The sequence below is a fragment of the Neophocaena asiaeorientalis genome, unplaced genomic scaffold (genome assembly GCF_003031525.2).
Source record: "Neophocaena asiaeorientalis asiaeorientalis breed wild unplaced genomic scaffold, Neophocaena_asiaeorientalis_V1.1 scaffold543, whole genome shotgun sequence".
Lineage (NCBI taxonomy): Eukaryota > Metazoa > Chordata > Mammalia > Artiodactyla > Phocoenidae > Neophocaena > Neophocaena asiaeorientalis.
This window is the reverse complement of record NW_020173671.1, coordinates 1,972,323-1,998,387: the sequence shown is the minus strand read 5'-3', so window position 1 is coordinate 1,998,387 and position 26,065 is coordinate 1,972,323. Positions and strand designations below refer to the sequence as shown.

Below are 26,065 nucleotides of genomic sequence, written 5' to 3'. Positions count from 1 at the left end.
GGTGTCTTCTCATTATCCTCATCTTGCTCTGAGGTCAAGTTGCATTTTACCCTCAAGCAGACAGGCCCCTGACTCCAGCTGCCCCAAATGTCCCTGAACGGACCTCATCCTGGGGGCCTGGCACTCTGCTCCCTTGCATGTCTTCTACTCTGACCCCGTTTTAACAACTCTCTGGTTATTTCTTCTCCCAGTGCCACTTGGTCTGCCGAGCAGACCCTGTGAGGCCTCGGAGGTGTGAATGGTGACCTGTCTCATTCGCATTCCCATAAGGGTCTGACTTGGCCAGACTGGGGGTGGGGTCTGGGGGAGACAGCTGAGAATGGCTCCCAAAGATGTGTCCATATTCTAATCCCCAGAACCTGGGAACGTTATCTGATTTGGTAAAAGGGTCTTTGCAGATGTGACCAAGTTGCGGATTTTAAGATGAGGAGATTATCCTGGGTTATCCAGATGGCCCTAAATGCAGTCCCAGTTGCCCTCATTAGAGGGAGGCAGAGATTAGGTTAGATTCTGCTCTGCACAGAAGAGGAGGGGTATGACCAGAGGCAGAGTGATGTGACCACAAGCCAAGGGAGGCTGGCAGCCACCAGGAGCCGGAAGAGGCAAGGGACGGCTTCTCCCTTAGAACCTCCAGAGGGAACGTGGCCCTGCCAAAACCTTGAATTCAGTTCAGTAATACAGATTTTGGACTCCTGGCCTCCAGAACTGAGAGAGAATATACTGCTGTTGTTTCATGCTACCAAGTCTGTGGTAATTTTTTACAGTGGCCATAGGAAACTAGTACAGAGCATCTTTGGAAATGCGTATATCTTTGGGAGAAGACTACCACAGATGCAGGCTGATGGAAGGGGCTGAATCTCTCATACTCTCTGCTTTACGTTGTTTAAATTTTGCTGCTGTTAATATTATGCTCTGGCCTGTGCTGAGAGAATGTTAGGCACAACTCTTCCTATCACATCTTACAGAAATGCCAATCAAATTGGCTTCAGACGAAAAAGAAATTTATAGGTTGGTGTACCTGAAACAGTCCCAGGATGTCAGCTTCAGGCATGGTTTGATCAAGGGGCTTACACAGTGTCAGCAGTCTGATATCTCGCCTTCCCCCATCCCCATCTCTTCCCTCTGCCCCTCACCGGCTCCTTTTCTGTGTGGCTTCTACTCTCAGGGAGGTTTTGCGGGTTTTTTTCCTGTAGGGTGTCAAGGTGACCATCAGTAGCTTCAGGCTTATAGTCTATATAACACTGCTTCTTCTCTCCAGTAATTCCAACCAGGGGTCAGGGATTGAGCCTCTGGGTCACCTGCCCATCCCAGAGCTCTAGTCACTATGGCCAGGGGGATATAGACTAGGCTCCTTGGAGAGGTGAGGGCTACCTGTCCCCACAAGCCATGATGACAGGGTGGGGGAAAGGTGCACCCCCCAAAAAAAAATCAGGGTGCTCTCACCAGAAGCAGGGGTGTGTGTAGCTGTGGGACAGGCACACGGAGTGGGTAACTGTCACGCGTTGCTTCTGGCCTCGTAGTTCCTGAGGCTGGGAAGGTGCGGTTGGAGCCCATGGTGGTTTCCAGGCCCCTAGATCACTGCGCTTGGAGGTGCCAGGTCATGCCTTTGAGGCTTTCCCTCTACCACAAGAATCCAAGTGTGAAAAACAGCCCCACACGTTACAGGAGATGGAAAAGCTGACCCCGGAGGCCCCAAAAGGCGGGGGGATCCAGTAAGAGAGTGGAGAAGTTGAGAAGGTCTGTGTCCAGCGGTAGCAGCTCCTTGTATTAGAAAATCCCGTTATCAAAGCATCTTTGAACTTCTCTTGGCATTTGCATGACTAATGTTCGATCTGGTGAAAGCCGTGCTTGGGAAATGGAAAAGGGAAGCGGGGGTGTGCGCTCCTGCTACAACAGGGCTCTCTCTTTGGCAACGGTCTGTGGAGGGAGGAGACTCACGGTGGGGACTGAACTACAGAGGAACTGCTGTGGCCGCATGAAAATAGCACTCCCCCTGCCCCCTCTGCACCCCTTGGAGGTGGGAGCCGTGGGCCCAGGGTCTTGAAGGAGGCTTTTGGCCCGGGAGGATGCTCAGCAGTTGGGCTCTGCTGGGCGGTCTCAGGAAGCTGCCACAGTGAGCAGGTGAGAGGAAAGCTGACTGGCTAAGAGGTCCAGAGCCAGATGTGCAGGTTCAGCCCTCCCTCAGTGTCATGTCTTGTTAATGGTGCGACCTTGGGCTTGTCACCCTGAGAAAGCCTCAGGGCCACCTGGGGTCCAGTCCCACCAAGCCCTGCCACTTGGGAGCTGTAAATGCATGCCCACCCCTGGGCAGATGGCTGTTTGAACCTCAGTTTCCTCTCCCGCCTGTTCCTGCCGGGGAATTGCCAAGAAACCATCACCGACTCGCTCTCTGCTGCCTCTTCTTGACCCACTCTGGAAAACCCAGCTAGCAGATGGCCCACGCGGCGGGGCGGAGGTTGCCTTGGCTGGGGCGCATCCTTTCTGGGTGGCCCCTGCCATCTGCAGGGCTGGATGGGGCCCCCCTGCAGCCTCGCCCATGTGGGGGTCCCCCTGGGTACCCACAGGAGCCCAGGGGCTGGAGGGCATTTGGTGTGGGGTCTGAGATCTGCAGCGTCGTTAGGAATCCCCATCAACTTCTGGTGGCTCAGCCCTCCCTGGGGGGAGGGGAGAGAGGACACGGGGCTGTGAGCAGCTCTGGTGTGCTGTTTCAGGGATTTCTGAGACCAAACTGCGTACCCGACAGCAAAGCAGAATTAGCCATGTTATTTGAAGTTATTTACACAAAGAGACTTACATGATCTATGTCCAGTATGTTCCAGTGTGCCTTCTGTGGGCAAGATGTATTTTATTTGTTTTAAAAGCCTGTGTATATTTTCTGTGTATCAAAGAAGAAACATTTGAGGATGATTTTGAAATAGTCACAGATTCTACTTTAAAATGTTTAACAGGATGGTAAATATTCCTCCTTAATCATGTGTCAGAGCTTCTCTATGACCTTCAAAAGTCCTACGGTTAGTCTCTCCGTGGAAATAGACTTGAGTCAGGGTCACTGGGAACCAACCAAGACCTGCTCAGTGGTAGGCTGTACCAGGGTTTCTTAGCCTCGGCGCTATTGGCATTTGGGGATGAATCGTTCTTTGTTGTGGGCCTGGGGGTCCTGTTCATTGTAGGATGTGTAGCAGCATCCCTGCCTCTACTCACTAGATGCCCCCCACCCAGGTGTCCACGTCCCTGTTCCTGGAACCTGTGAGTATGTTAGGTCACATGGTAAAGGGGACTCGAGGTTGCAGGTGGAATTAAGATTACAAATCAGCTGACTTGGAGGTGAGGAGAGTAGCTTGGATTATCCAGGTGGGCCTAATATAATCACAAGGGTCCTTATCAATGGAAGAGGGAGGCAGAAGAGAGAAAACCAGAGATGGCAGCGTGACAGAGACTCGACACACCATTGCTGGCTTTGAAGATGGAGGAAGGGGCCAGGAGCTAAGGAATGCAGGTGGATTCTAGAAGCTAAAAATCAAGACAGGGAAACAGATTCTTCCCTGGAGCCTCCACAAGGAACGTGGTCCCGCGGACACCTTGATTTTAGCGCAGTGAGATCCATTTCTGAAATACAGAACTCTAAGAAATGTGTGTTGTCTTAAGCGACTACGTTTGCGGTCATTTGTTACAGCAGCAATAGGGAACGGGTGCACCTGCCCATCTCTCCCACCCCCATTGTGACCACCAGTAAAGGTTTCCAGACATTGGCAGGTGTCCCCTGTGGGGCAAAATCGCCCCTGATGCAGAAACACTGGCTACGGGGACCACCATGCTGTTTCCCTAGAAACTGGGCAAGAGTCTCTGTGATGAGAATGAGGCCAGGAGTGGGTGCGCCCAGCACGGTTGGCTGTACACCCAGCATGGTTCTCTCTGGGAGGAAGGAACCAGTGGTGTAAAAGGGAGTGGGGGTAGGGGCCACAGCTGCTCCCCCCCGCCCCTCCCCGAGGCTCCCGGCGCTGTCACCCATGGTAGACTGTGCTTGTGCATATTTGTACGATACTAGAAAAGAAGCTGAATGATCTTCAACTGCACCCTAGAAGAGACATAAAAACTCAATAAACGTCAGCCGAAGCAGCATTGCTCACAGACTTCTCGGCAAGGAAGGCCAGCACGCCGGGCACCCCTGGCACTGTTTTTGGGTGTCGTGGGCGGGAACGAGAGGCCGGGGAGCTCAGCCCGTGCTGGGGGCCACCAAGCCCGGGCTCTGGGCCAAACACACAGCCCCCAGGTTTCTTCGTCCCAACCCCGATGCTGTAATTCTGTTTGTTTTGCCGACTATGAAATCCATATGGTTCTGATTTCTTCTTTGTGATCCGTCATCTCTGTGTGGCTTCGGAGCCAGGATCCACGCGAAGCGGCTTTGAAGTTGTTGTTCTGGGGTAAGCAGGACATGCTGCTTTTCCAGGGTTTGTTTTGAGCGGTGCTCTAGGAGTTGAGAGTTGGGAGGTGGGCGGCTGGGTCAGAAGGGAGGAGCGTTTGCAGAGCCCACCGGGGATTTGTGCAGCCCAGGGTTGCTCCCTGGTCCTCAGCTGAGGTCACAGGGACGCTTCCTTCCAGGCATCTCAGCTGAAACAGCACGTGAGTCCATGTCAGTCGCCGACTCGGGGTGGTCAGACAGAGCTGTGGCCCCTGGCTCCTCCATTCAGGGCAGCTGCTGGCCTGGGGGCAGAGTAAAGGCAGAGGTAGGGAGAGAAGAAAAAAGAGGGAGAAGTCAGTGAACAAGGGGGGATGTGGAGAAAGACATCGCCTGTATCCATGCTTTTCATATTAAAGGACCAGACCATTCCACGATGGGCCGGCCTTAGCTGGGTCTAATGGGTGTATGGAGGCCAGTGGTCCCCAGATTTCAGCCTGCATTGGAATCACTCACCCGGAGGGCTTATTAAAACAGATTGCGGGGCCCCACCCCCAGAGTTTCTGATTCGGGAGGGCTGGGGTGAGGCCCAAACATTTGTACTTTCCAACAAATTCCCGGCTGCTGTGGGTGCTGACGGTCCAAGGCTGAGAACCGTTGGTCTAGAACAAGAAGAGGATCTTTGTAATTAAAAGTGGTACCGGGCTTCCCTGGTGGCGCAGTGGTTGAGAGTCCGCCTGCCGATGCAGGGCACACGGGTTCGTGCCCCGCCCCGGGAGGATCCCGCATGCCGCGGAGTGGCTGGGCCCGTGAGCCATGGCCGCTGAGCCTGCGCTCCGCGAAGGGAGAGGCCACAGCAGTGAGAGGCCCGCGTACCGCAAAAGAAAAAAAAAAAAAAAAGTGGTACCAATAACTAATAGTTCTCAGGACTTTACAGTTCATTGGTGAGGACCCCACTTTCTTCATTGAAGTGTAGTTGATCTACCATATTGTATTAGTTTTGGGTGTAAACACAGTGATTCAGTATTTTTATAGATTATATTCCATTTAAAGTTATCACAAAATAATGGCTGTATTTCTCTGTGCTGTACAGTATATCCTTCTTGCTTGTGAGGACCCAACTTTTGATCTGAATAATCCTATGAGGAGATAGTATCATCATTTGTGATTTTTTTTTTTTTTTTTTACCTTTTGAAGGTGAAAATAGCATTTATTTAAATTTTTGTCAGACAGTAAAATGGACCTTTTTGGGTGTACAGTTCTATGAATTTTAACACATATTATAGATTTATGTAACCACCACCTCAACCAGGACATAGAAGAGTTCCATCACCCCAAGATCCTCCCTCCTACCCTCCCTTTGCGTTCACACCCTCCCTGACCCGACCCTTCATGGGTCCTCCATTCTTGTAGCTTTATCTTTTGGAGAATGTCGTATACAGGGAATCATACAGTAGGTAACCTTTTGAGACTGGCTTCTTAATGTAATGTGTACGGGACGGACCCAGGTTGTGGCCTGTGTCAGTAGTGCGTTCCTTTGTGTGGGTGAGTAATATTCCATTACATGGATGTAGCACAGTTTGTTCCTTAATCCCTGTTGAGATCTTTTGGGTTGTTGCCAGTTTGGGGTCTTTATGAATGAAGCTGCTATGGGCATTCGTGTATAAGACCTGGTGTGGACCTGTATTTTCATTTCTTTTGGGTACATACCTAGGAGTGGGATTGATTACTGGGGCATATGGTAAGTGTATGTTTAACTTCATAGGAAACTACCAAACTGCTCTCCAGAGTGACTGTACCATTTTGCATTCCCACCAGCAGTGGATGAGCTTTCCGGTTGCTCTGCAACCTCGCTAGCACGTGGTATTGTCCACCTTTTAAATTTTAGTCACTCTAGGTCATGTCTGATTTTGAAATATGTAAACGAGCCTCCGAAAGGCTCAGAGGATTGTCTAAGGCCCCTGGGCTCTTGGTGGCTCCTTGAATAACTCAAATCCAAACCTTTCGACTTGACGGCTGTGTACATTCTGGGTGATGGCTGTGCTGAACGGGAATGATAGAGGCTTATCCCACGTGGCAGACTAGGAACCAGTAGCTTCTGCGTGAGGTTGGGGGCTGCAGCAACGTCAGGGCATATGTGGCAGGGTTAAGGCATATGCCCAGGGACTAGGGAAACAAGGAAAGTGAAAAAAAGGGAAACGAAAACAGAGAAAAGATGCACATCCTAGAATCACCGAGGTGGGAGGCACTAGGCTACTTCTCCATCCCTTGTTCCTTCTTATTTTTTTATTTCTGTTTTTATTGGAGTATAGTTGATTTACAGTGTTGTGTTAGTCTCAGGTGTACAGCAAAGTGAGTCAGTTATACATATACATGTATCCATTCTTTTTTAGATTCTTCTCCCATCTAGGCCACTACAGAGTATTGAGTAGAGTCCCCGGTGCTATACAGTAGGTCCTTATTAGTTATCTATTGTATATATAGTAGTATGCTCCCTTATTTTTAAATTGAGGCTCAGAGAGGGAAAGCAGCCTGCCAAATGTCACTCAGCTCACTGGCGCCTCTTGAGTCTTTGCCTGTGGCCAACGGTTGGCAGAAACCCCCTTTGTTTCCAGAAGCATCCTTGGGAGTAACACCAGGGCCACAGGCTGCCTCCCCTTGGTGCTTGAGGAGTAGAGCTTTTGCAAACTGATACGCCTGGTCAGGGTCATCGTACTCCTTCAGTGTCTTGGCCTCAGGTCTGTTCTGGGTAAGGAATCGGCTTCAGGAAGGAGCTGGTGCAGGGGGCCATGGCCACAGCTGAAACCAGAGCTGGTGACTTAACAGGGAGGAGGTTTATGGAGGACCAGGCCCACCTACCCTCGCGGGGGAAACGGCGCGGCTGTGCTGGAAAGCTGTGGACATGCTTACCCGATTGCAGAATACTTCTTTCGTTTTGAATATCATTTGTTTGGTTGCCACAGCAACGTCAAGTCTCTATTTTAATGCTAACCTGTGTGGCTGCAACTTTCTATATATAAGTGCTGCTTTGCACAGTGAATTAGCTGATGCCACAGGGGAAGCAGTGGATGTGGAAACGGTGGCAGAAGATGACCAGTGGGTCAGCTCTGCAAGAGGAAGGACTGCGGGGCTGAGGTGAGTGGGCGCCCGGGGCGTGGCCGCTGATCCATAGGGCAGGTTGCTCAAAGCTCATTGGAGCAGGGTTAGGGAAGCCCTGCTTGGATGGCCTCCTGCTGGGCCGGAGGGTGATTCTTCTGTTTCCCCACGGGTCGCCTCTCCTCACTCCTTCAGTGCGTCTGGGCCGCCCGGGGACCGGAGGCTCCGGAAAGAGGAGCAAGCCACTGGCCAGGGTGGTGTCTGAAGTGAGCTGAGTGCAGAGTGAGTTTTCCTTGTTTCCTTTGACTTGGTTCCCCGGTCTGGATCTTCGCCTCCTCTGTTTTGCCTTTTCTTCCTTCCCAGGTGTGGCTCCCGGTTGGGGCCAGATGGCTTCACATGGTGCAGATAGAATATTCAGGAGAAGCCTGGAAGGACCTTGGGAGTCGGTAGGTTCAGCTTCCCCGGCTCTAGATGAGGGACAAGCCCAGAGAGGTACACGCTCTGCCAGATGTCACACAGCCAGCCAGAGAGTGGGACGGGAACCAGGTCCCCAGGGGACTTCTGACTCGGGCCCCTGTGCCTCATGAGGGCATTTGTGTGGTGGGGTCAGGACAGCCGTGGGTGTACACACTAGACGTACGGGGGCTGCAGAGAGGGTGGCCCACTCGGGGGCGCTCCTTTCTTGCGTCACAAGTTGGAGGGCGTGTAAGGAACACAGGATTATGTAACAGGATCAGAAGCCATGAAGGCTTCTGGAAAGAGCACGGAAGTTAGAGTCTGGAAAACTGGTTTCATGTGGATTCAGCCGCTTCCCGTGTGACAACTGTGTCCACTTCACCGAGGCTCAGTTTCCCCACTAAGTCCTGGAATCTCTTCCCCAGCACTGTGGTGGAGGGTCAGTGTCACAGCCAGTGTGAAACCGTCAGCAGCAGCATTTGGGTCCTGATGGGGGTGTGATGCACCCGAGGGCTTCTCTGGAGATTTTGGGTGTGCCTTGAAATGCTACGGTTTTATCATCATTTAGAAAAGTCTCAGTCGGGCTCCCTCTTCTATAATATCAGACATTTGACAGTTATTTTAAGTGCACTGGCTCCAAAGACTTGGACCCAGTTTTTTTTTTTTTTCTTCTTTGACGTGCCACGTGACTTTCGGGATCTTAGTTCCCCAACCGGGGATCAGACTCCGGCCCATAGCAGTGAAAGCGCGGAGTCCTAACCGCTGGATGGCTGGGGAATTCCTAACCCTGTTCTTTTTTTTTTTTTTTTTCTAATTTTTATTGGAGTATAGTTGCTTTACAATGCTGTGTTAGTTTCTGCTGTACAGCAAAGTGCCGACCCTGTTCTTGAAAAGAGAAAATGTGTACAGTTGGAATCTAGGGCCTGTGAGTGGTGTACAGTCTGTGGGGCTGGAAGATTGGAAATTGGGAGCATTCTCCCCTGCCTGGGCGGGCCAAGGAAAGTGCAAAGGGAAGGAATCTCTTGCAGGAATTTATGATGGAGAATGGGGGGAGGGGTATAAAGGGGGGAGTTTTAAAAACGGAGATCGGGACCAGGTGAAGTGGTGTTTCTTAAAGCAGGAGTCACCAGCCACAAGGCGTCTATAATCCGTATTAAGCAGCGTGGAAAATAGGGTGGGAAAACAGCAGAGTGCGTTGCACGTGGTAAAGCACGTATTGCTGCGTGAAACTTTTGCTCTGCACGTATATTGGGTTGTGAAGCAAAAATGTGCTTTTTACCGTGGGTCAGACTTTCGAAACCAAAAAATGACACCTTCTGGCCTAGAGTGGTGACCCAGTGAGCCTGAAATCTCCTGTGGACGGCTGGGGATTTCCTTTCCAAGAAAAAGCTGGAAGGAGAAAGGAAGGGTTCTCAGTGGGGGAGAGCCTCACGCAAGCATCGTTTTGAGAAGCTGGTGTGAGGCGGCATGCAGCTCAGACAGGGGCAAGCAGGCTGGCTGGGAAGCGTGAGGTCTGGGGACCAGAGGGGGCATCCCCTTCTCCCAGGGCCTGTGATTCTTGCAGCGACAGCCTGTTCCCCCTGCACCCTCCCCAGCGGTCCCAAAACACACATTCCCCTGCCCTGGAGCCCTACACTGCTCCGGTGAGGGATGGACCCGGCCGTCCTCCCCACCAGGCACTGTGCTCCAAGGGTGCTGGCTTCCAGCTGCTCAGCACCGGCGATCCCGTGGGGATCTCTCTGCTCACTGCGGCAGCTGTGTCATCTCACCTTTACACCCCATGGATGTGCGTCTGTCCTCCGAGGCTGCTGCCCAACCCTCTTTCTCCTTGGTTCCCGCTCTGTGCGCGGCTTTGCCTCTGACCACCTTCTCTGCCTCCCTGCCCAGCCGGCGGCACATGCCTCACTCCTTAAGCTATACCAGCTTCTTCACTACCGCCTCCCCTTCCAAACCTTCTCATCAGCTGTTGAGGCACCACTCTTCCATCGACAGAGTAGGACAGACTCCCCAGGGTCCCTTCCGGCCCCCAAACCTTGTCCTATGCTTCCCTTCCAAGGAAGGTGGGACCCAGGCTGGGGCGCTCAGCTCCGGGGTGAGATGGAGTTGGCCACACATTTGCGGCCCTTGGAGGGTGTGTACTGATACCCGGAAGCTGGTATTCAGCTCACCCACCAGGAGATGTTGGTAGTAAGAGGTCTTAGCAAGAGGCTAGTGAATAGAGGGTAAAGGTACTGATTATACTTTTGGTCTAGGACGGTGGTATTCAATTCTCTAACACGAGGGCGCCCTCTCTTCAAATGACTGCAGTTAACACCAGGAGCTGTACACTGGTGGCCACTGGGGAAAATCAAGTGCAAAACTGCAGGGGGGTTTGGTGGTGGTTTTGTTTTCGTTTTTGCCCATAGCTTCATTTAAAATCTTTTGAGTTGGTTGCCAACCTCTAAAAATGAGCAGATTTCACATTAAAAATTCAGATTTCCAGCTTCTCTGGCAAAAATGAGTAGCTTTGATGACACTGAGCCCACTGTCCTGCCTGGCAGCAGTACGCTGACGATGAATGGCGGGCTTTCAGTTTGCTACAGTCCCTACCCATCACCAGCACGGAGAGCAGTGATGGAACAGTTGCCAATATTCGCATGATTCGTGATGTCTTTCTTACGGTTAGGAAATATGAAATAGACCCGGTGTCCATGTCTGTGAAAAGAGGGAGAGTGAGACGGCTGCAGTTTTCAAGAAGATGTTAAGAATCTCTTTCTGAAAGTGAATTTGTTGGTCTCCTAAAAATTAAGTTTTAAGGAATAGCGGTAGATTTAGAACAGGTGCTGTGTCTTTTTGTTTGTGTGTTTGTTTTTGCCTTGAAATCAGTGGTTCTCAAAGTGTGATGCCTGAACCTGCAGCAGCATCACTTGGGACCTTGTTAGAAACGCAGACTGTTGGGTGCTACCCACACCTGCTGATTCAGAAATGCGGAAGGTGGGGTCTGGCAGTCTGTGTTCTGATGGCCTTTCTGATGCAGCTGAAGGAGCGAAGGCTGAGAACCACTGCTCTGAGGCTCAGAGCACAGACAGGATGCCAGCACCCTCTGTTGTCCCTTTCCATCCTTTTAAGACCCAGAGGGGAGGAGAGGCGGGGATCCCTAGCCAAAGAGGAGTCGAGGTTCTCACCCGACACCGCTCCAGGCAGACTTCTGTTCGTGCTCTGAGGGCTGGAGAAGTACTTCTGGCTACGGGAGCTCAGCAAATTCCAGTTCGCTTTACTCCAGTGCTTACATCTGTGGGTCCCGTTGGTGCCACAGTGGTGGAGGAGCCCTGGTGTCTCTGACAGTCCTGGGGAGATAGAAGGTCACCGGGCTCTCTTCCCAGGGGAGCTGCAGTGTGTGACCCTAGCAAACAAGGCCGGGGAATGCATCACATGGAGAGGGACCAGGTTGGCTGCTCAGGCTTATCAAAGATGACCAGGCGTTCATGGGCTAGGAGTTCTTAGGTGAAAATAATTACCAGTTTTTAAAGTACTTAGAGGTGAGAGCCAATCACCTATGTACATTTCAGATCTGCCCTTGGCCACTCAGGCTGCTGTAATCATAGATGATCCCTTGGCTTCCGCCTACTTTCTCTCTGGCTAAAGGCTTTAATGACCTCAGTGGACAGTCTAGGTGAGCCAAGAGAGTACATTTCTTCCGAGTGTATTTACTTGGAGGGCCCTAGGCCCGTGAGAGGCTTGTTTCAGAGACCCCGACCCAAGCCATTGATGACTTCCCCTGCCCCACCACGCCCCGGCCCATTTAGTTCATTTGTGATTTGGGGCCCCCCTGAGGGCATTTCGGTATGTAAGACCCCTCCCAGTAAAAACTAGATGAACACGCGGGCTGTGCTTCTGCCTCTACCTTCTTGCCTCTCTCTCTTCCTGTCCTCTCACCTTGGGGTGCCGGTGACCCTGGGAAAGTAAGAAACCCGCTTTCTTAGTGGGCTGACAGTCCTACTTGGAGACTGAAGGAACTCCACTGATTCAACACATGCTTGTTGGGTATGTTTTCTGTGTCTGGGGACAGATTTGGGTAGGACACTGTTCATGTTCTCAGGAAGCTCAGGTGAGCGGGGTGTGAGGACCACTCATCACTGGCCCCCGAACAAGAGCAGCTGTGGAGGTACCAGGGGGAGGGAAGGTGGGGCTGGTGGGGCAGGGGGCTGCATTTCCCAGGGAGACAGCAAGAAGTGAGGAGCCTGGCCCACCAGACAGAGCAAGATGGACCCCCATCCCGGCTGGAGCATCAAACCCAGGCTGAGCCTTGATTCGTGGAGGAACTCGGGGATGGCGTGGGGTCAGGAGCAAAACCATGAGCCTTGGAGACGGGACACCAGGTTCAAACCAGTTCTGTCTTGCTGGTGGTAAGACCTTGGTTTATTCGATTATAAAATAAAAATGATTTGATTATAAAATGAATTCTTCTCTCCCAGGGCTCTTGTAAAGGTCCAATAAGCTCCAACAGATACAAGTTACTGGCCCACAATAGACAGAAAGCACTTCAGCAAGGAAGAACTGCGGAAAAGGTTGGGACTAATGGTGAAGTACAGACAGTGGGAATCGACTTCGGGGGGAAGGAGAAATCCTGTCCTTTGTCCTCGTGATTATCCAGCCTCATTTTTAGGAGCTTGAAGTCGGGGGAGGGAGTGTTCTGTTGGGGTGTCCTTGCTGGGGGCAACGATTCAAATGAAGTCACACGCGAGCTGCTTTAGGAAGGTTGCCAGGCTTTGCGTTGGTTGGTTCACGGCTGTTGCGCACGGCTGTGTCTGTGTCTCGGTCTGGTTTGCAGGGGGTCACCAGGTTCCCAGCAGCCCCGGTGGACGTGGATGTTCTCTGGCCCCTTCTGCTGGTCCCCGAAACCCCAGTCTTCCCCACAGAGTGGCCTGATTCCAAGTCACATGCTGTTCCTCTTTCTCCGGTCTGTGTCAGGAAGGTCAGAAGGTGTCACTCTGAGAGGTTAGCCCGCAGGCCGTGCCGTACAAGTGACTCAGCACTGGGGACCTCAGCCGATGAGTTTCCTAAAGGCTGCTCAGTGATTTAACGGAGATGGGCCGGTATGGAGCACAGCTAATACTTACGGAGTTTCTTCCATCATTTCGGCCCTCGTATTTAGTCTTTGCAAGAATTTTGTGCAGTGGGTGGTGGTATTTCCATTTTTACATGTGGAAAAGAAAAAGAGGTTCAAAGCGGTGAAGTGACTTGGCTGAGATTATATGGCTGGTAAGAGGTAGAACCTATACCTGAACTCCCTCTGTCCTGGCTGAAGGTTAGGGTTTGGAGACAAGCAAAGGGATGTCTGTGGGCATTCGAGTGGCTAGTGGGGCTTGCCTCTTCTGTTTCTAATCCCCACCCACATCCCTACGCATCGTGCATACCTTATTTTGGGAGCCCCTGCTGCAGAGCAGAGGCTGTGGTTCCCCGAAGCCTCTGGAATCTTCCAGGCCCCCTTGTTGGAATGGAGCTTTGCATTTCAATGAGTGGAAAAAAAATAAGCAGAAGAGGATTTGCCAAAAGAGAAAATCAAGTGCGTTTATGACTTCTTTTTGTGTGCACAGATGTTTCCTCCCTGGGTCACCCCCGCCCCCCTTCACGGGGGCTCACTGGCCACAAACAGATGGAAAGTGGCTCATGGTTGAACTGAGAGCCAGACTTATTGGCAAAGGTCGCCTTGCACAGAGCCTTGTGGGGGTCAGCCTGGGGAGGGGTCCTAAGTGGGGCTTGGTTTCTGCCATGCCATCTGGCCAGAGCTACTCCTCCAGCCATGGTGGCAACATCAGCACCAAGGTTTAGGGCCAAAGAGTGAGGAGAAGAAGAACTCTGCATTAGGACTGGGAGACTTGGTGTCCAACCAACCCCCATCTGTCTCTGAGCCTCAGTTTCCCCATCTGTAAAATGGCAACATGGGATCAAGTGATCTCTACGGTCCCTTCCATCCCTAATTTTTGTGTCAGCACTGCATTGGTTAAGTTCTTTACTGTTGATCATTTTGTCTTAATTCAATTCGTCTTCCTAAAAATAAAGCCCCCCCCCCCGCAGTCTCCCTGCCGTTTGAAAGATAATACAACGAACCTTAATCTGATAAACAGTGTTCATTTTAGGGGATGGCAAGTGAAATGGGATATGTCAAGGGGGATTTTACTAGCAAATATTATCTAAATATTTTACATAAGGCTATATTCATGTATTAGCTCATAATGGAATCCAAGTTAAAGATTGTTTTAAAAGAATGTGGTAAAATGAATATGCTCATTATAGAAAACTTGGAAAATACAGAAAAGCAAAAATAAGAAAAAATATTTAGCATGCTTGTCTTTTTTTTTTTTTTTTTCGGGACCTATTTGTCTACATAATTGGGATCATATGGTATATTTAGAATTGTACATGCTGATTCAGGGGAAGGGCAGTGTTTACAAATACATTTTTAAAATAAAGAAAAATTAAAAATTTCATTTTTAAAATTAAAAAAGAACTCAGAAACGTAAACGTGATAAAAGAAATACAATGACAACAGCCAGAGGAATCCCACAGTACAAAGATAACTTTTGTTAACATTTTCGTGTGTTTCCTTCATGCTTGGCTTGGGGCGGGGAGAGCATTATTTTCCATAGTTGAGATCATGCTGCGTCCTCTCGTTTCTAAAACAGGAACCGCTCCTAGAAGATGATATAAAAGAGGGTTTAGAAGATGTTATAAAGGAGGGTTTTGATGGCAGAAAGCATTGGCTACTGGGTGGCTGATTAGTCTTTCCTGTTTTGAGGGGGTGGGGGAAGACTTGGTTCATTCAGTATGAGTTTTAAATACACAGAAAATCATCACTCAAGTTCTTTGGCAGAGAAAGTGGCCGCTATGATGTTCTGCATAGTGCAGCATTGCTCGGTGGACAAAGGAAACAAAGACTTTTTGTTCGGTGACTCTCCCAGCACAGAATCCACAAAGCTTGAACAGTCCCTCCACGGTCGGCATGTTCTTGGACAGAAAAGGAAGCAAGCAGTTACAAGTGCGCCCCACACATGGCTGGAGGCTTCGTCTGTACTGGCCTTGGATGTTGCAGGAGAAACATGTATCCTGGTTCCAGGATGGGAGGGGAGCAGCAGAGGAGGACCAAGGGAAACACTCGGCACCAAACCTCAACCCTAACCCGAAACCCTAACCCTAACCCCAGGCAGTACTGTTTGCTGGGGGAGTGCACTAAGCAATGCATTTATATGGTTACTTCCCCAGCATCATCGTCCTAATTTTGGTTTCTCTCTCAGTGTCTGAACAGTAAGTGCGTGGTCTCTTCACTTGCATGCCTACAAGAACCTTCCTGTTTCTTCCATGTCAAATAGTAATATGACTTGGCTGTATATGTATGTCTTGGATGTCAACCTTTTTGGACAGAAACTCATGTTTGCAGCTCAGCCTGTTCCATCGTTCAGCAAATGTTTATAGACACCCACAGGTATGAACAAGATGATGGCCATGCCCCTGAAGCTTTGACCTCAGTGGCATTTGTCTTCTAGCACTTTCAGATGGGCGATGCCCAGTGCTGATGAGCTGTGAGCAAAACAAAGTCCCTGCCTCACAGAGCTTTTATTTTAGTGGGAAGTGCTCTCTAGCTATTAGTAGGAGTAGAGGAAAAGTCTGAGGAAGGAGTGATTTCCTAGATAACTTTTCTCTTTGCCTGTTGGTGTGCATGATTTTTTATTATATTTTATTTTTGTCATTAATTGTTGATTTTAGTGTATTTGATCTGGTCTTTTCTAATGGAATACTACTTAAACCTACATTGATTCATTATTTCCTTGCTTTTTTTAGTTTGCAATTTGGGGAGATACTTACTTTTTTTTTTTTTTTTTTTTTTTTGCGGTATGCGGGCCTCTCACTGTGTGGCCTCTCCCGTTGCGGAGCACAGGCTCCGGACGCGCAGGCTCAGTGGCCATGGCTCACGGGCCCAGCTGCTTCGCGGCATGTGGGAACTTCCCAGACCGGGGCACGAACCCACGTCCCCTGCATCGGCAGGTGGACTCTCAACCACTGCGCCACCAGGGAAGCCCTGGGGAGATATTTTTAAGTTTACTCTGTACTTTACTGATTTAACTTTTAATATTTTTATTTATCCACAACTGTTAATGTGGCTTTAAATGAGCAATTTTCATATAATACTGACCTTATCTATTTTCTTCTTTATATCAGCCTTTCTCTTTTGCCTGTTTTTTTCCATTACGAATTTTCTGTTCCTCTAAGAGGTCACAACTTCTTACATTCTAGCAGTTTCCTGACATTTTAAATTATATTCTGAATTACTTTCTGAGATGTGCTCTTCCTTTGAGCCTTTAGGATGGTGTTTCCTCACTCATTTCCCATGTGTTCCGCCCCTCCCCCCCGGCTTTTCTTTTCTGCGGTACGCGGGCCTCTCACTGCTGTGGCCTCTCCGGACGCACAGGCTCAGCGGCCATGGCTCACGGGCCCAGCCGCTCCGCGGCATGTGGGATCTTCCCAGACCGGGGCACGAACCCGTGTCCTCTGCATCAGCAGGCGGACTCTCAACCACTGTGCCACCAGGGAAGCCCCAAACTCATCCTTAACAAGGCAGGATCTACGTAGATGCTGCATTATACGAGAAGAGTATAGGTCATCTGTCACTGGCTTTGGCACTCTGTGCACTTGGGGGAAGGTTGAGTCCTTTTCACATTTGCTCACCTGTAGGTTCAATGGTACATACACTTCCCAGTCCTGTTCTTGTTTTCAAATCGACTGTCACCTGGTGCGTCGTTCTTTTACTGCCTGGCTCGCTGATATTCCGAATGGGTGAAGTGCGTGAGAAATCACAGTTCTCCTGGCCCCATCCCCACTCACTGCTGTCAGGACATTCTCCAGACTTGACCTGTGGGATCCGTACCTCTCTGAATGACTAACAGCCCTCCCCAGGCCCTGCACCCACCTGCACTGCCCACTGGCTTGTTTTCCAGGAATCGCTGTGCAGAGGTGGGTAGCAGGGAGGGAGGGGCAGATCTCAGGCTGCTTCTGAGCCACAGGGGCTGGCTGTTTAGTGCTTGAGAGGGTGCAGATCCCGTATCTCACATCGGGGTCTGAGAAGGGCGAAGGTGCCAAGTGCATCTCAAATTAGGCACGGAGAGCAGTGAAGGTGTGAGTGCTGTTTCCCCTTTCCCAATTAGTCTCCGTTTTGTAAAATTCTCTCCGTTTACTCCACTGGCCTTAAAGGTCCTGGAGGGTTTTTCCCTCAGATTCTGATTGCACACTATTTTTGCTTTTTTTGTAGCGTGGTAAGTTTTATCTTTTCCTCTTAGTGCCACCCGAACCGGGATTCGACAGAGGTGTCCACAGGGCTACCGCCCGGTGCCCCTTTCCACAGGACGTCCCTCCGCACCCCTTTAACTGTCCTCTTGGTCCTCCCCGTGGTGATTCGGGCCCACACTGGGGACCTCATTCCTGCAGTTGTGGGTATGTGGTCAGTAACAAATTCAAGTTTGGTTTTCTGGGATCGAAAAAAGAACCTCGTAAACCATTGCCTGACGCTGCGTGATAGTTTTACACGTAGCCTGAGACTGTGTTTCTCCGAGTGGGCTGAGTTTACGACTGGGGATATGTGAGATGATCTTAGATCATGTGGAGATAACAGTTTTTAAGTTCCATTTATTTTCGTGTGTAATAGAAAAAAAAAACAACCCAACCCAATCAAATCCACGGTTTCATAGATATTACTGCTTAGGGCCAGGCTTAATTCAAGTTCTGTGTAAGTCAGTAAATCATAGTGTAGCTGATGCATGACAGTGGGAAAGTTCTGAGAGCAGAACGTGAGTGACTGAGGTCTGGGAGACGCTGAGGAGGGGATCCCATAGGTCTGCAACGGGGCCTGTAAGGAGGCTTTTGAAACCAGTGCCATTTCTGATATGTCCACTTGATCTTGGGACTCTTTTATGATGGGGACACGTAGAAACCTTAGGAGGGGCCTTGGCCCCCACCACATTGAGTGCAAGAAACTGGCTACCAGTCCCTTCCCAGGGGCCATCGCTTGGCCTGGTGGGCCAGATCCGGCCACTACCTACATACAGCCCCGTCCCTTTCTTGCTTTCTTCTGAATGGGCATCTCTCTGAATGTCTTCCCTTGCTTCCCTGTGCCTCTTCACACTCCCCAGCCCCTTGTGTGCCTGGGTTCAGATTTCCACGCCCACCTTACTTCCATATTCCTTTCTGAGATTAGTGGGGAAACCTCCCCTCTGTAGTCAGTAAGGATTTCCTTCATTATCTCGTGTGGACACTTAACTATGTATTTCTTCTTACGATCCCGTCCTCGTTTGCTTCCTGTGACTGATTCTCAGAAGCCACATCCGTTCATTCCCCATCACGTAGCCCCTGAGTATGACTGGTTTGGAGGGGAAACAGATTAAGACCTGGTTTGTTTGTTTGTTTGCCTTTAAAAGTACTGAGAGGGGCCCGGGGGGTGCTGCCTGCATGAATGGAGGGCATGGGGGTGGGATGGATTCACTCTCCTGCTACTTGAATGCACCCACCCCCTCCATAGGTTCCACTGTGCATCCCTTCTGCATGAACTCAGCATTGACCTCTAGGATTTCACCACCATCTTCACGCAGATGCTCCAGCTCCATGTGTCGAGGGCCAGACTCACCCCAGTTGCCCAGTGATCACTTTGAACTTGGATATGCAGACAACAGACTCCACCACGTCCCCGCAAATGGCTCCCACCATAGCTGGAGCGCTGGGCAACTGGTTCTAGCTTCTCTTGTTCCCTTTGGAGTTGACTTTTACTTTCTCCCATTCCCCCGGCGTCTCACGAGTTGCCGAGGCTTGTACTGCTTCTTACTTAGTGTTCTGCTCTGGTCAAGCCCTTTCTTTTCATCCCTGCTGTCGGGCAAATTCCGTATCTTCTGAGGAACTGCCCCTGCCTGTCCCAACTGAAAGGGCTCTGCCCTCAGGACTCTGAAAGCTTATTGTCTTCCTACCTAGCAGTCAGCATTCCTTGCAGACTCGTCTGTATGGTTATGGTTATCCCTTTTTTTTTCTTTTACACTTGTGTTTATGCCTTATCTTCCAAATTTTAGAAGTCAAGTCATATATATAAGACTTGCGTATATCTTCCACAGCGTTCAGGAAAGCAGTCGTTAGTAACTTGATTCGTTATGAACTTGATTAGTTATTAGTTGCTGATTGATTGTGTAGCCAGGGAGTGGGGCTGCCTTTGAGACCCTGTACCCTGCACGGGCTGGTGAATAATTTTCCCCTTCATTCCTCTGAAGCATTTAGAAGAAGTGAGTCACCGCCATCCCCAGATGTTCTTTCTTAATTATCATTATAAGACAATGGAGGATGAGGTCCCACAGCAAACGTGGCCTATTTTTGGCTGACAGTTTTCAACTCAACTGAAACAAAGAATCATCGGTCACAGGAGGGTTGGTTGCATCTGACTCCATTCAACTCGGGAAAATGAAGCTTAGTGGAAATGACTGCCACGTCTTTTTGCTTCTGGATCTTGGGTCTCCTGATGTCTTTTGTTTGTCCACGTGGCCCCATAGTTAGAAACATACCTGTTTTCAGAGACCAAAAAGGAGGTGAACAATTTGTGCTTTTCCCCAGCCAACTGTAATGATAGAGTACTGTCAGTAAAGCAGAACAGAAGTGACTTGTGGATTAGAACACTAGGATAACCCCAAACAGTAAACCCATTGGAATGTGTATGCGAGTCTTAACATGCCCAGAAACGTGTACTTGGGTGAATCCTAAAGAATGAAACCTCTGCAGTCCTGATTTGTTTTGCTTTAGTTCAGGTCAGCGCAGATCAGCCTCCTGGATTGTAATGGCCCAGAAAGGCCCCTTGCCATTGGCTGGAGGCCTTACAGAGAACCACCATGATGGTGATTTCTGTGTTGCCTACAGCAGGGCATTATTGTCTGTGGTTGTATCTACTCGTCTGTGTGCTGCAGGGTCAGAGTGGTGTCAAGGCTGAACGGCCTGAAAACCGTCCCCTCTTTGCTGTTATTAAAAACAAGGAGTCTTGGGCAGTGAAAGCTTCCATCGCCATTTTAATTCCACAAAACCAGAGGGCCTGAAGATGAGGGTCTTGGCAGTCTAGATGCAGATGAAGTTTTGTTGTCATCTTCTCCTGGGTGGGAGCCCATTTCCAGGAGCAGAGAAGGACCTTGCTGTGTATTCCAGGGCATGGCTGGTCCCACAGCTCAGGGTGTGAGTTTGCACCTGGCATCCCTTCCCACACCAGGGAGAAGATAACCCAGCAGCCGCTGGAGGACTCTCGCCTCTGGATACGTACGGTGCTCACTTCTTCTCTTAGTGGCTGCTTTGGGACCATTTTACAGCTGTAGATTTAAGCGTATGTATAGATCTATGTATAGACTACATTTTTTTTTAATCCATTCATCCAGTGCTGGACCCTTGGGTTGTTTCCACCTTTTGGTTATCGTGGATGATGCTGCTATGAACAGGAGTGTACAAATATCTGTTTGAGTCCTTGCTTTTGATTTTCTTGGGTATATACCCAGAAGTGGAATTGCTGGATCGTATGCTAATTCTATGTTTAATGTTTGGAGGAATTGCCTTACTGTTTTTCATAGCATCTGTACCATTTTACTTTCCCATCAGTGGCGCAGAAGGGCTCCAGTTTTTCCACATCCTCATCAATATCTGTTCTTTTCTGTTTTTTGATAGTAACCATCCTAACAGGTGTGAGGTATTATCTCATTGTGGTTTGAATTTGCATTTCCCTAATGACTAGTGACACATGACATCTTTTCATGTGCTTATGGGCCATTTGTAAATCTTCTTTGGAGAAATGTCCTTTGCCCATTTTAAAATTGGGTTGTTTGTTTTTGTTCTTGAGTCTAAACTTTTTTGTGTCCAGGGAAACTGCAGCACCTACTCTTTCAGCCCCTGCTGTTAGTAACAGCATCAACAGTAATAGCTCACATCAGCCTCGCGCTATATTGTGTTTACATGGATTGCTTTTTTCCCCCTTTAATCCTCACAACAACCTTTTGGGAAAGATAATCTCCATTTTACACTTGAAGAAACTGAAGCTTAGAGGCCTTGCCCTACGTATCACATGGGGAACCACCAAAGCCCTGACCCTGATCTGACTCTGTCCCTAAATGACAGTACTGATGGCCGGGCCCCCACCCAAGGAGCTGGCATTGAAACCTTCCTAAGTAGACACTTCATCCATGCGTTTGAGAGAAGTGATAGTTTCTAGGAAACCACGCAGTCCTCAGGACCTCTGTTCCTCCAGGACACCACGTTTACTTCGATGTAAAGAATCAGTTCCTCAAATCCCAAAGGTTTGCATCTGAAAGCAAACCCAGAAATGCAGGGCACTTCAAGTGCTAAACCTTCAGCTGCCCCGAAAAGCTTTCTAAGCGGAGGGATGGGATATATTCACCAAGGAGCCAGGTCCGTGCTGAAACTCATTTATTTCCTTGGTGGAGGCAGTGTTGCGCTCAGGGTCCAGTCCTTTCTTCCCGTGAACCTGACAGTTTTGTGATCCCCAGCCTGTTTTCATCTGAGATGCCCGGCGTTGCCTCCTCTATTCCCGCTGTCTGTCCAGGTTTGGAGGTGACGGGGGCTGAGTGAAGGCAGGGGACCCTCACCTTGCCCTTTTGGGGGCAGCAGCTTTCCAGCCCTGGACGAGTCCAGCACAGTGGTTCTTTGGGGGAGCCTTCTCCATCCTTTTTATGTTGGTTTTTATCTGGCCTTGGGTTCGCACAGCTGGGGCCGGAGCCGGGGCCAGAGCTGTGACTTTGGGATGGGAAAAAGTTGGCGGAACATTCCCCAGCAGGGCTTGGGCAGGCCCAGGGAGTCCCGCCTAAAATACAGTGGACAAAAGAGCTCTTGTCCACAGCCCCGGGGGTGGAAGGCATCTGGTCAGTGACACAGGCTTGGCCATTGTATGTCGTGACCTCAGCCAACTTTTTTTAGCTGAGGAAGGAGAAAAAGAGAGCGTGCAAAAAAGAAAGAGAAAGAAAGGAAGAGAGAAAGAGAGAAAGGAAAGAAGAAAGAGTGAAAGAGAGAGAGAGAGAGAAAGAAAGAAAGAAAGCCCCCAGATCCTTTGTATCTGGAAAGTCCAGAAGGCGTCGTTGATTTCCCCACAGGAGCTGGAGCAGATTTGGAAGGAACTGTACAATGTAGTGGGTTCTTTGTGAAAGAACAGCGATGAGAAAAGCCACAGAAACATCCTCCGGGGTGCCCAGAGCCCTGACCCTGGGGTAGCTGTTCGCCTGGGCCTCATTTCCCCGCAGAGGGGCCCGTGGAGAGGAAGCTGGCAGGGGCCTGGCCAGCAGCCTGGGCACTGCAGACAGGACCCACGACTCTGAGTTAGTGGCCCCCAAAGAAGATGAGCCCTCCTCCAATGGTAAGAATCGTTCTGCTTACCTGCCAGCGTGTGTGCAGCTCGCCTTTCTCCGCAGGCTCCTGAGATGGCTTTAGCATTTTAAAGAGGCAGTTCTGAGAACCCTCCGAGATACGGGCTCCCGACTGCTGAGCTTACAAAGTCTGGTGTGTCGGGGGCACCTTTCCTGGGCCCGAGGCAAAAGGAGGGGAGAAGATGTGGGCTGATGTTGGAGAAAACAGGAAGGGAGGGGGCAAAAGATTGAAAAGGGGATGTTTGTGGAGGGAAAGGGTCTTGGGTCCCCCTCGGTTACCTGGGGAAGCAGTTAAGTTCAGTGTGACGGAGAAGCAGAGTGGTGACATGTGGATTTTTCTGTGGTGGGGATTGGAGTCCAGATCTGCCTTTCCCAGTAACTTGTCCCACATCCAAAGCTTGGCTTCTACCCACCCACCTGCCTTCTACTCCACGGCCCAGTTCCAGATGGGACACTGGATGGTGAAAGCCTATTAAAGGACACAGTTCCCCAGAAGGTTGTTAAGTATCTGCCCAGTTAACCCAGTTTCTGCACTGGGGTTCCAGGCCGGGCTGGATGTTTCTGTCCAGTTTGGTGGTGGCAGCCGTGGCCACCCTAAAGATGATGGACGCTCTCCTGAGACGTAAGAGGAGAATAGCCTTATTTTGCCAACCGTCCTGCCTCTGGAAGTTAGCCTCCCCCCTTCTTTGGAAAGAGGAACCAAGAGGGGTCAGCTGAGACTTTAGTGACCGCTCTGTTGAGGTTCTGGACAGCTGAGGGAGGTCCAGTTTCTGTGGAAAGTCCCGTCTATCTCTGCACAAAACCTTCCTCCAGGACATTCTATCCCACTGGCCGGGTCAAAATCAGCCTCCCTGATTGTGGCGTGCCTTCTGATCGAGGCCTGAACTATACCAGGAGCTGAGATGGTACTCACCCTCCTGGAGCATCGTCTGACCAGCCAGGGGACCTAGTTCCCAGCTGGGCTTCTCAAAGAGCCTAACATGCATCTGAATTGCCCAGAGACCTTTCAGACGAAGAGCTGGGCTCTAGGGTGGGGCTTGGGAACCTGCGTTTCAGACCAGCTTGCAGAGGACGCCTGGGCTGCCGGTGCAGGGACCACACTGGGATGGTGGCTATTGTAAAGAACCCAGAGCAATCAATCCAGTGCTGACGGTTACAGCTGCCCACGAGCTGGCTCCCGAGCGCCGGGCAGGTCTGGCCCTGGCTGTGGATGGCGGCAGGGAGGTTTACGGGCAAGATGGGATTAGCAAGGAGGTGAACGCTGAGGTGCATTCAGGGAGCGGGGAGGAGCCCGGGAAAGCTCTTGGCAGAGGCTGAGGTGTATGGGGTGCGGGCCGTTGGCGGGGTACAGCGTGAGTGGTGAGCAGAGGCGCTGTGTGCCAGGAGGCCTGGAACTGTTCTTCCGGAGCCTGCCTTGGGTGCGGGGAGAGTCCTAACTTCGGATACAGGGAATCCCAGGACGCCAGGTGGACGTCTGGTTCTTGGCAAAATAGAGAGCAACCGTGTGTGGCGCTGGGAGTGACAGGGAAGGGGCGGACACGGGCCAGCAGGACAGAAGACCTCACCGGAACCCCCCATGGTGAGAGGCGGAGGCGCCGAGCTCCAAGGTAGCGAGGCAGAAGCCCAGGTGTTTGGGGCCCAGGCAGCGTCCCAGGACCGCCTCTGAATCCCGTGCCTGCACTTAAATGTGCCTTTTTTCCTCCGACAAAAACGGCACGTCCTTAAGAGAGAGATACTAACATCCAGAATCATTGAGCATTAGGCTATACCTTTCAAACAAAAAATAAACAAAAAAACAACCCTGGAGACCATCTGGTCCAACTTCCGTATTCTTGAGATGAGGAAATTCTTTACCAGCAGAGATGAAGTATATTGCTCAAAATCTCACAGCAAGACAGCGGCAGCTCTTGAGTCCGTGTTCTCTGCATGGTGCCCCAGAGCAGTGGTAGATCCGAAACCTCGATGGCCGTGTCCTCAGCTGTCCCATTTGTCTAAGTTTTATATGCACCAGGAGCTCAGGCTCCAGAAATGGCAGCTGACTTGGGTTGGTCGGAATCGCACCCCTTCTGACTCATAGAAACAGTACCAGCCCCTCTTAGCCTTAATCTCCCTCCGGTGTTCATGGTTCAGAGCCAACTAGGGATCTCTGGGAACCAGCTCGCAGAGTCAGAAGTCTTTGATTGGAATCACTGGGAGCCCAGGCCGTTGGCACTGCAGAGTAACTGGAATGCGGTCTCCATGGTGAGAAGACTGGCCGCCCCGGGTTTCTTTTGGTGCCTGCAGGCCTGCGAGTAGCATCCGTAAAGCTGGATCAGCTGGATCTCGGCCAGAAACTGGCCGTCAGAGACACCCATCTTTGTGCCCTAGTGAGCTCTAGTCTGCCTCCCTTTAAAACGGTACCCACTCCCCACGAGGAAGCCTGCTTTTGGTCCTGGAGCAGCTGTGGACAACAGCTGTGTCACCTGTCTTTGAAGTTCCTTTCTGGCGGGCAGGCTGCTTTATATGAGGTACCCAAGCCTCTGACTTCCCTGGGCTAGCAACCCTCAACGCCCTACCTCACTTCTGAGCTTCTTAAATCCATTTCGAACAGAACAGAATGCTTGGGAAATTTGATTATGGGGTTTTCTTCAGTCATAACAACTTCTGTGAGTGCCAGGAATGGCATAGGCATTTGGGGGTTTTGCACCTTAATACTAAAGAAAGGCCGTGTTTCTTTTTCGCCTCCCAATACCAAGTGTTGGCAAAACTCTCTTATTCCCAGCCTTTTTCCTCTGCAAAGGGAAATTGGACCCGGAATCATCTAGAGGGGACTTCACCCTACCAGGAGCTCCCTAGGGAGAGTGCTCTGGTGAGTGAGCCCCAAAATGTCCTGCAAAAAGCATCTTCTAGGGCAAGGTAATTGATATCATTATAGAGGTAAACTAGTATAGAAAATCTAGGATGCGTTTTTTTGTTTGTCTTTTTTTTCCTCTCCTAGGATGTATCTTGAGATCCTTTACAACTATGGAAATGGTGAAACTTTACCCCAAGTCCTTCCTCTCACAAATAGGGACATTTCAGTCCTAAAGAGGCCAGAGCAGCGCCCTGGAGCAAAAGGGAGGAGAATTCAGTGTTCAGTCTCCCCACAGTGGTTTGAGGTCTAATGCCCACAATTTTTATAATAGTATCCGGGTTTGGGCATAAACTTAATGATCTATAATTTTTGTTAATCACTTCACTGGTGTCTTTCCCACCAATCCTGAGTCTGGAGTGAATGAAGCGGTATCTCTAGACCAGAAGAGTTTCAGACTGCTTCCTCTTTGGACCCCAAAAGAGTTTGGGGGAATCATGCAGGAAAAAAAGGGTAATGTTTCATGACCGTTTATGTTCCTCGTCAGGAGGTCTCTGCCACCTCTTTATGCAGCCGCTGCTTTCGCAAGTTTGCGCTGGTCATTTAAATGCCTCGAAATTTCCCTTGTGGAAGTTTTGGGTTCTGTTATGAAAGACGTGCCTCAGGTTGTGGAACCCCAGTAGTCTTTTTTATATAAATTTATTTAGTTAGTTTTGGCTGTGTTGGATCTTCGTTGCTGCACGTGGGCTTTCTCTAGTTGCGGCGAGCGGGGGCTACTCTTCGTTGCGGTGCGCGGGCTTCTCATTGCGGTGGCTTCTCTTGTTGCGGAGCACGGGCTCTAGGCACGTGGGCTTCAGTAGTTGTGGCACACGGGCTCAG

General features: G+C 50.3%; 1 protein-coding gene across 8 annotated transcripts in view; it reads left to right on the top strand.

Annotated features, from left to right (window-relative positions):
- The window catches only part of GAS7 (growth arrest specific 7), a 200,315-nt gene that overhangs the window by 83,403 nt on the left and 90,847 nt on the right, over window positions 1–26,065 (top strand). Inside the window, exons 1-3 of one of the 8 annotated variants that reach the window (XM_024748443.1) lie at window positions 7,282–7,531; window positions 7,688–7,774; window positions 7,856–7,938. The exons of 3 other annotated variants lie outside the window; for them this stretch is intronic. In XM_024748443.1, the coding sequence (XP_024604211.1) occupies window positions 7,879–7,938 (60 nt within the window). In that variant the 5' untranslated portion in view covers window positions 7,282–7,531; window positions 7,688–7,774; window positions 7,856–7,878. Of the gene's footprint in view, window positions 1–1,929; window positions 2,122–7,281; window positions 7,532–7,687; window positions 7,775–7,855; window positions 7,939–8,783; window positions 13,190–26,065 lie in introns of those variants that run through there. 4 more of the 8 variants (XM_024748444.1, XM_024748450.1, XM_024748446.1 and 1 more) reach the window with 4 other exon arrangements.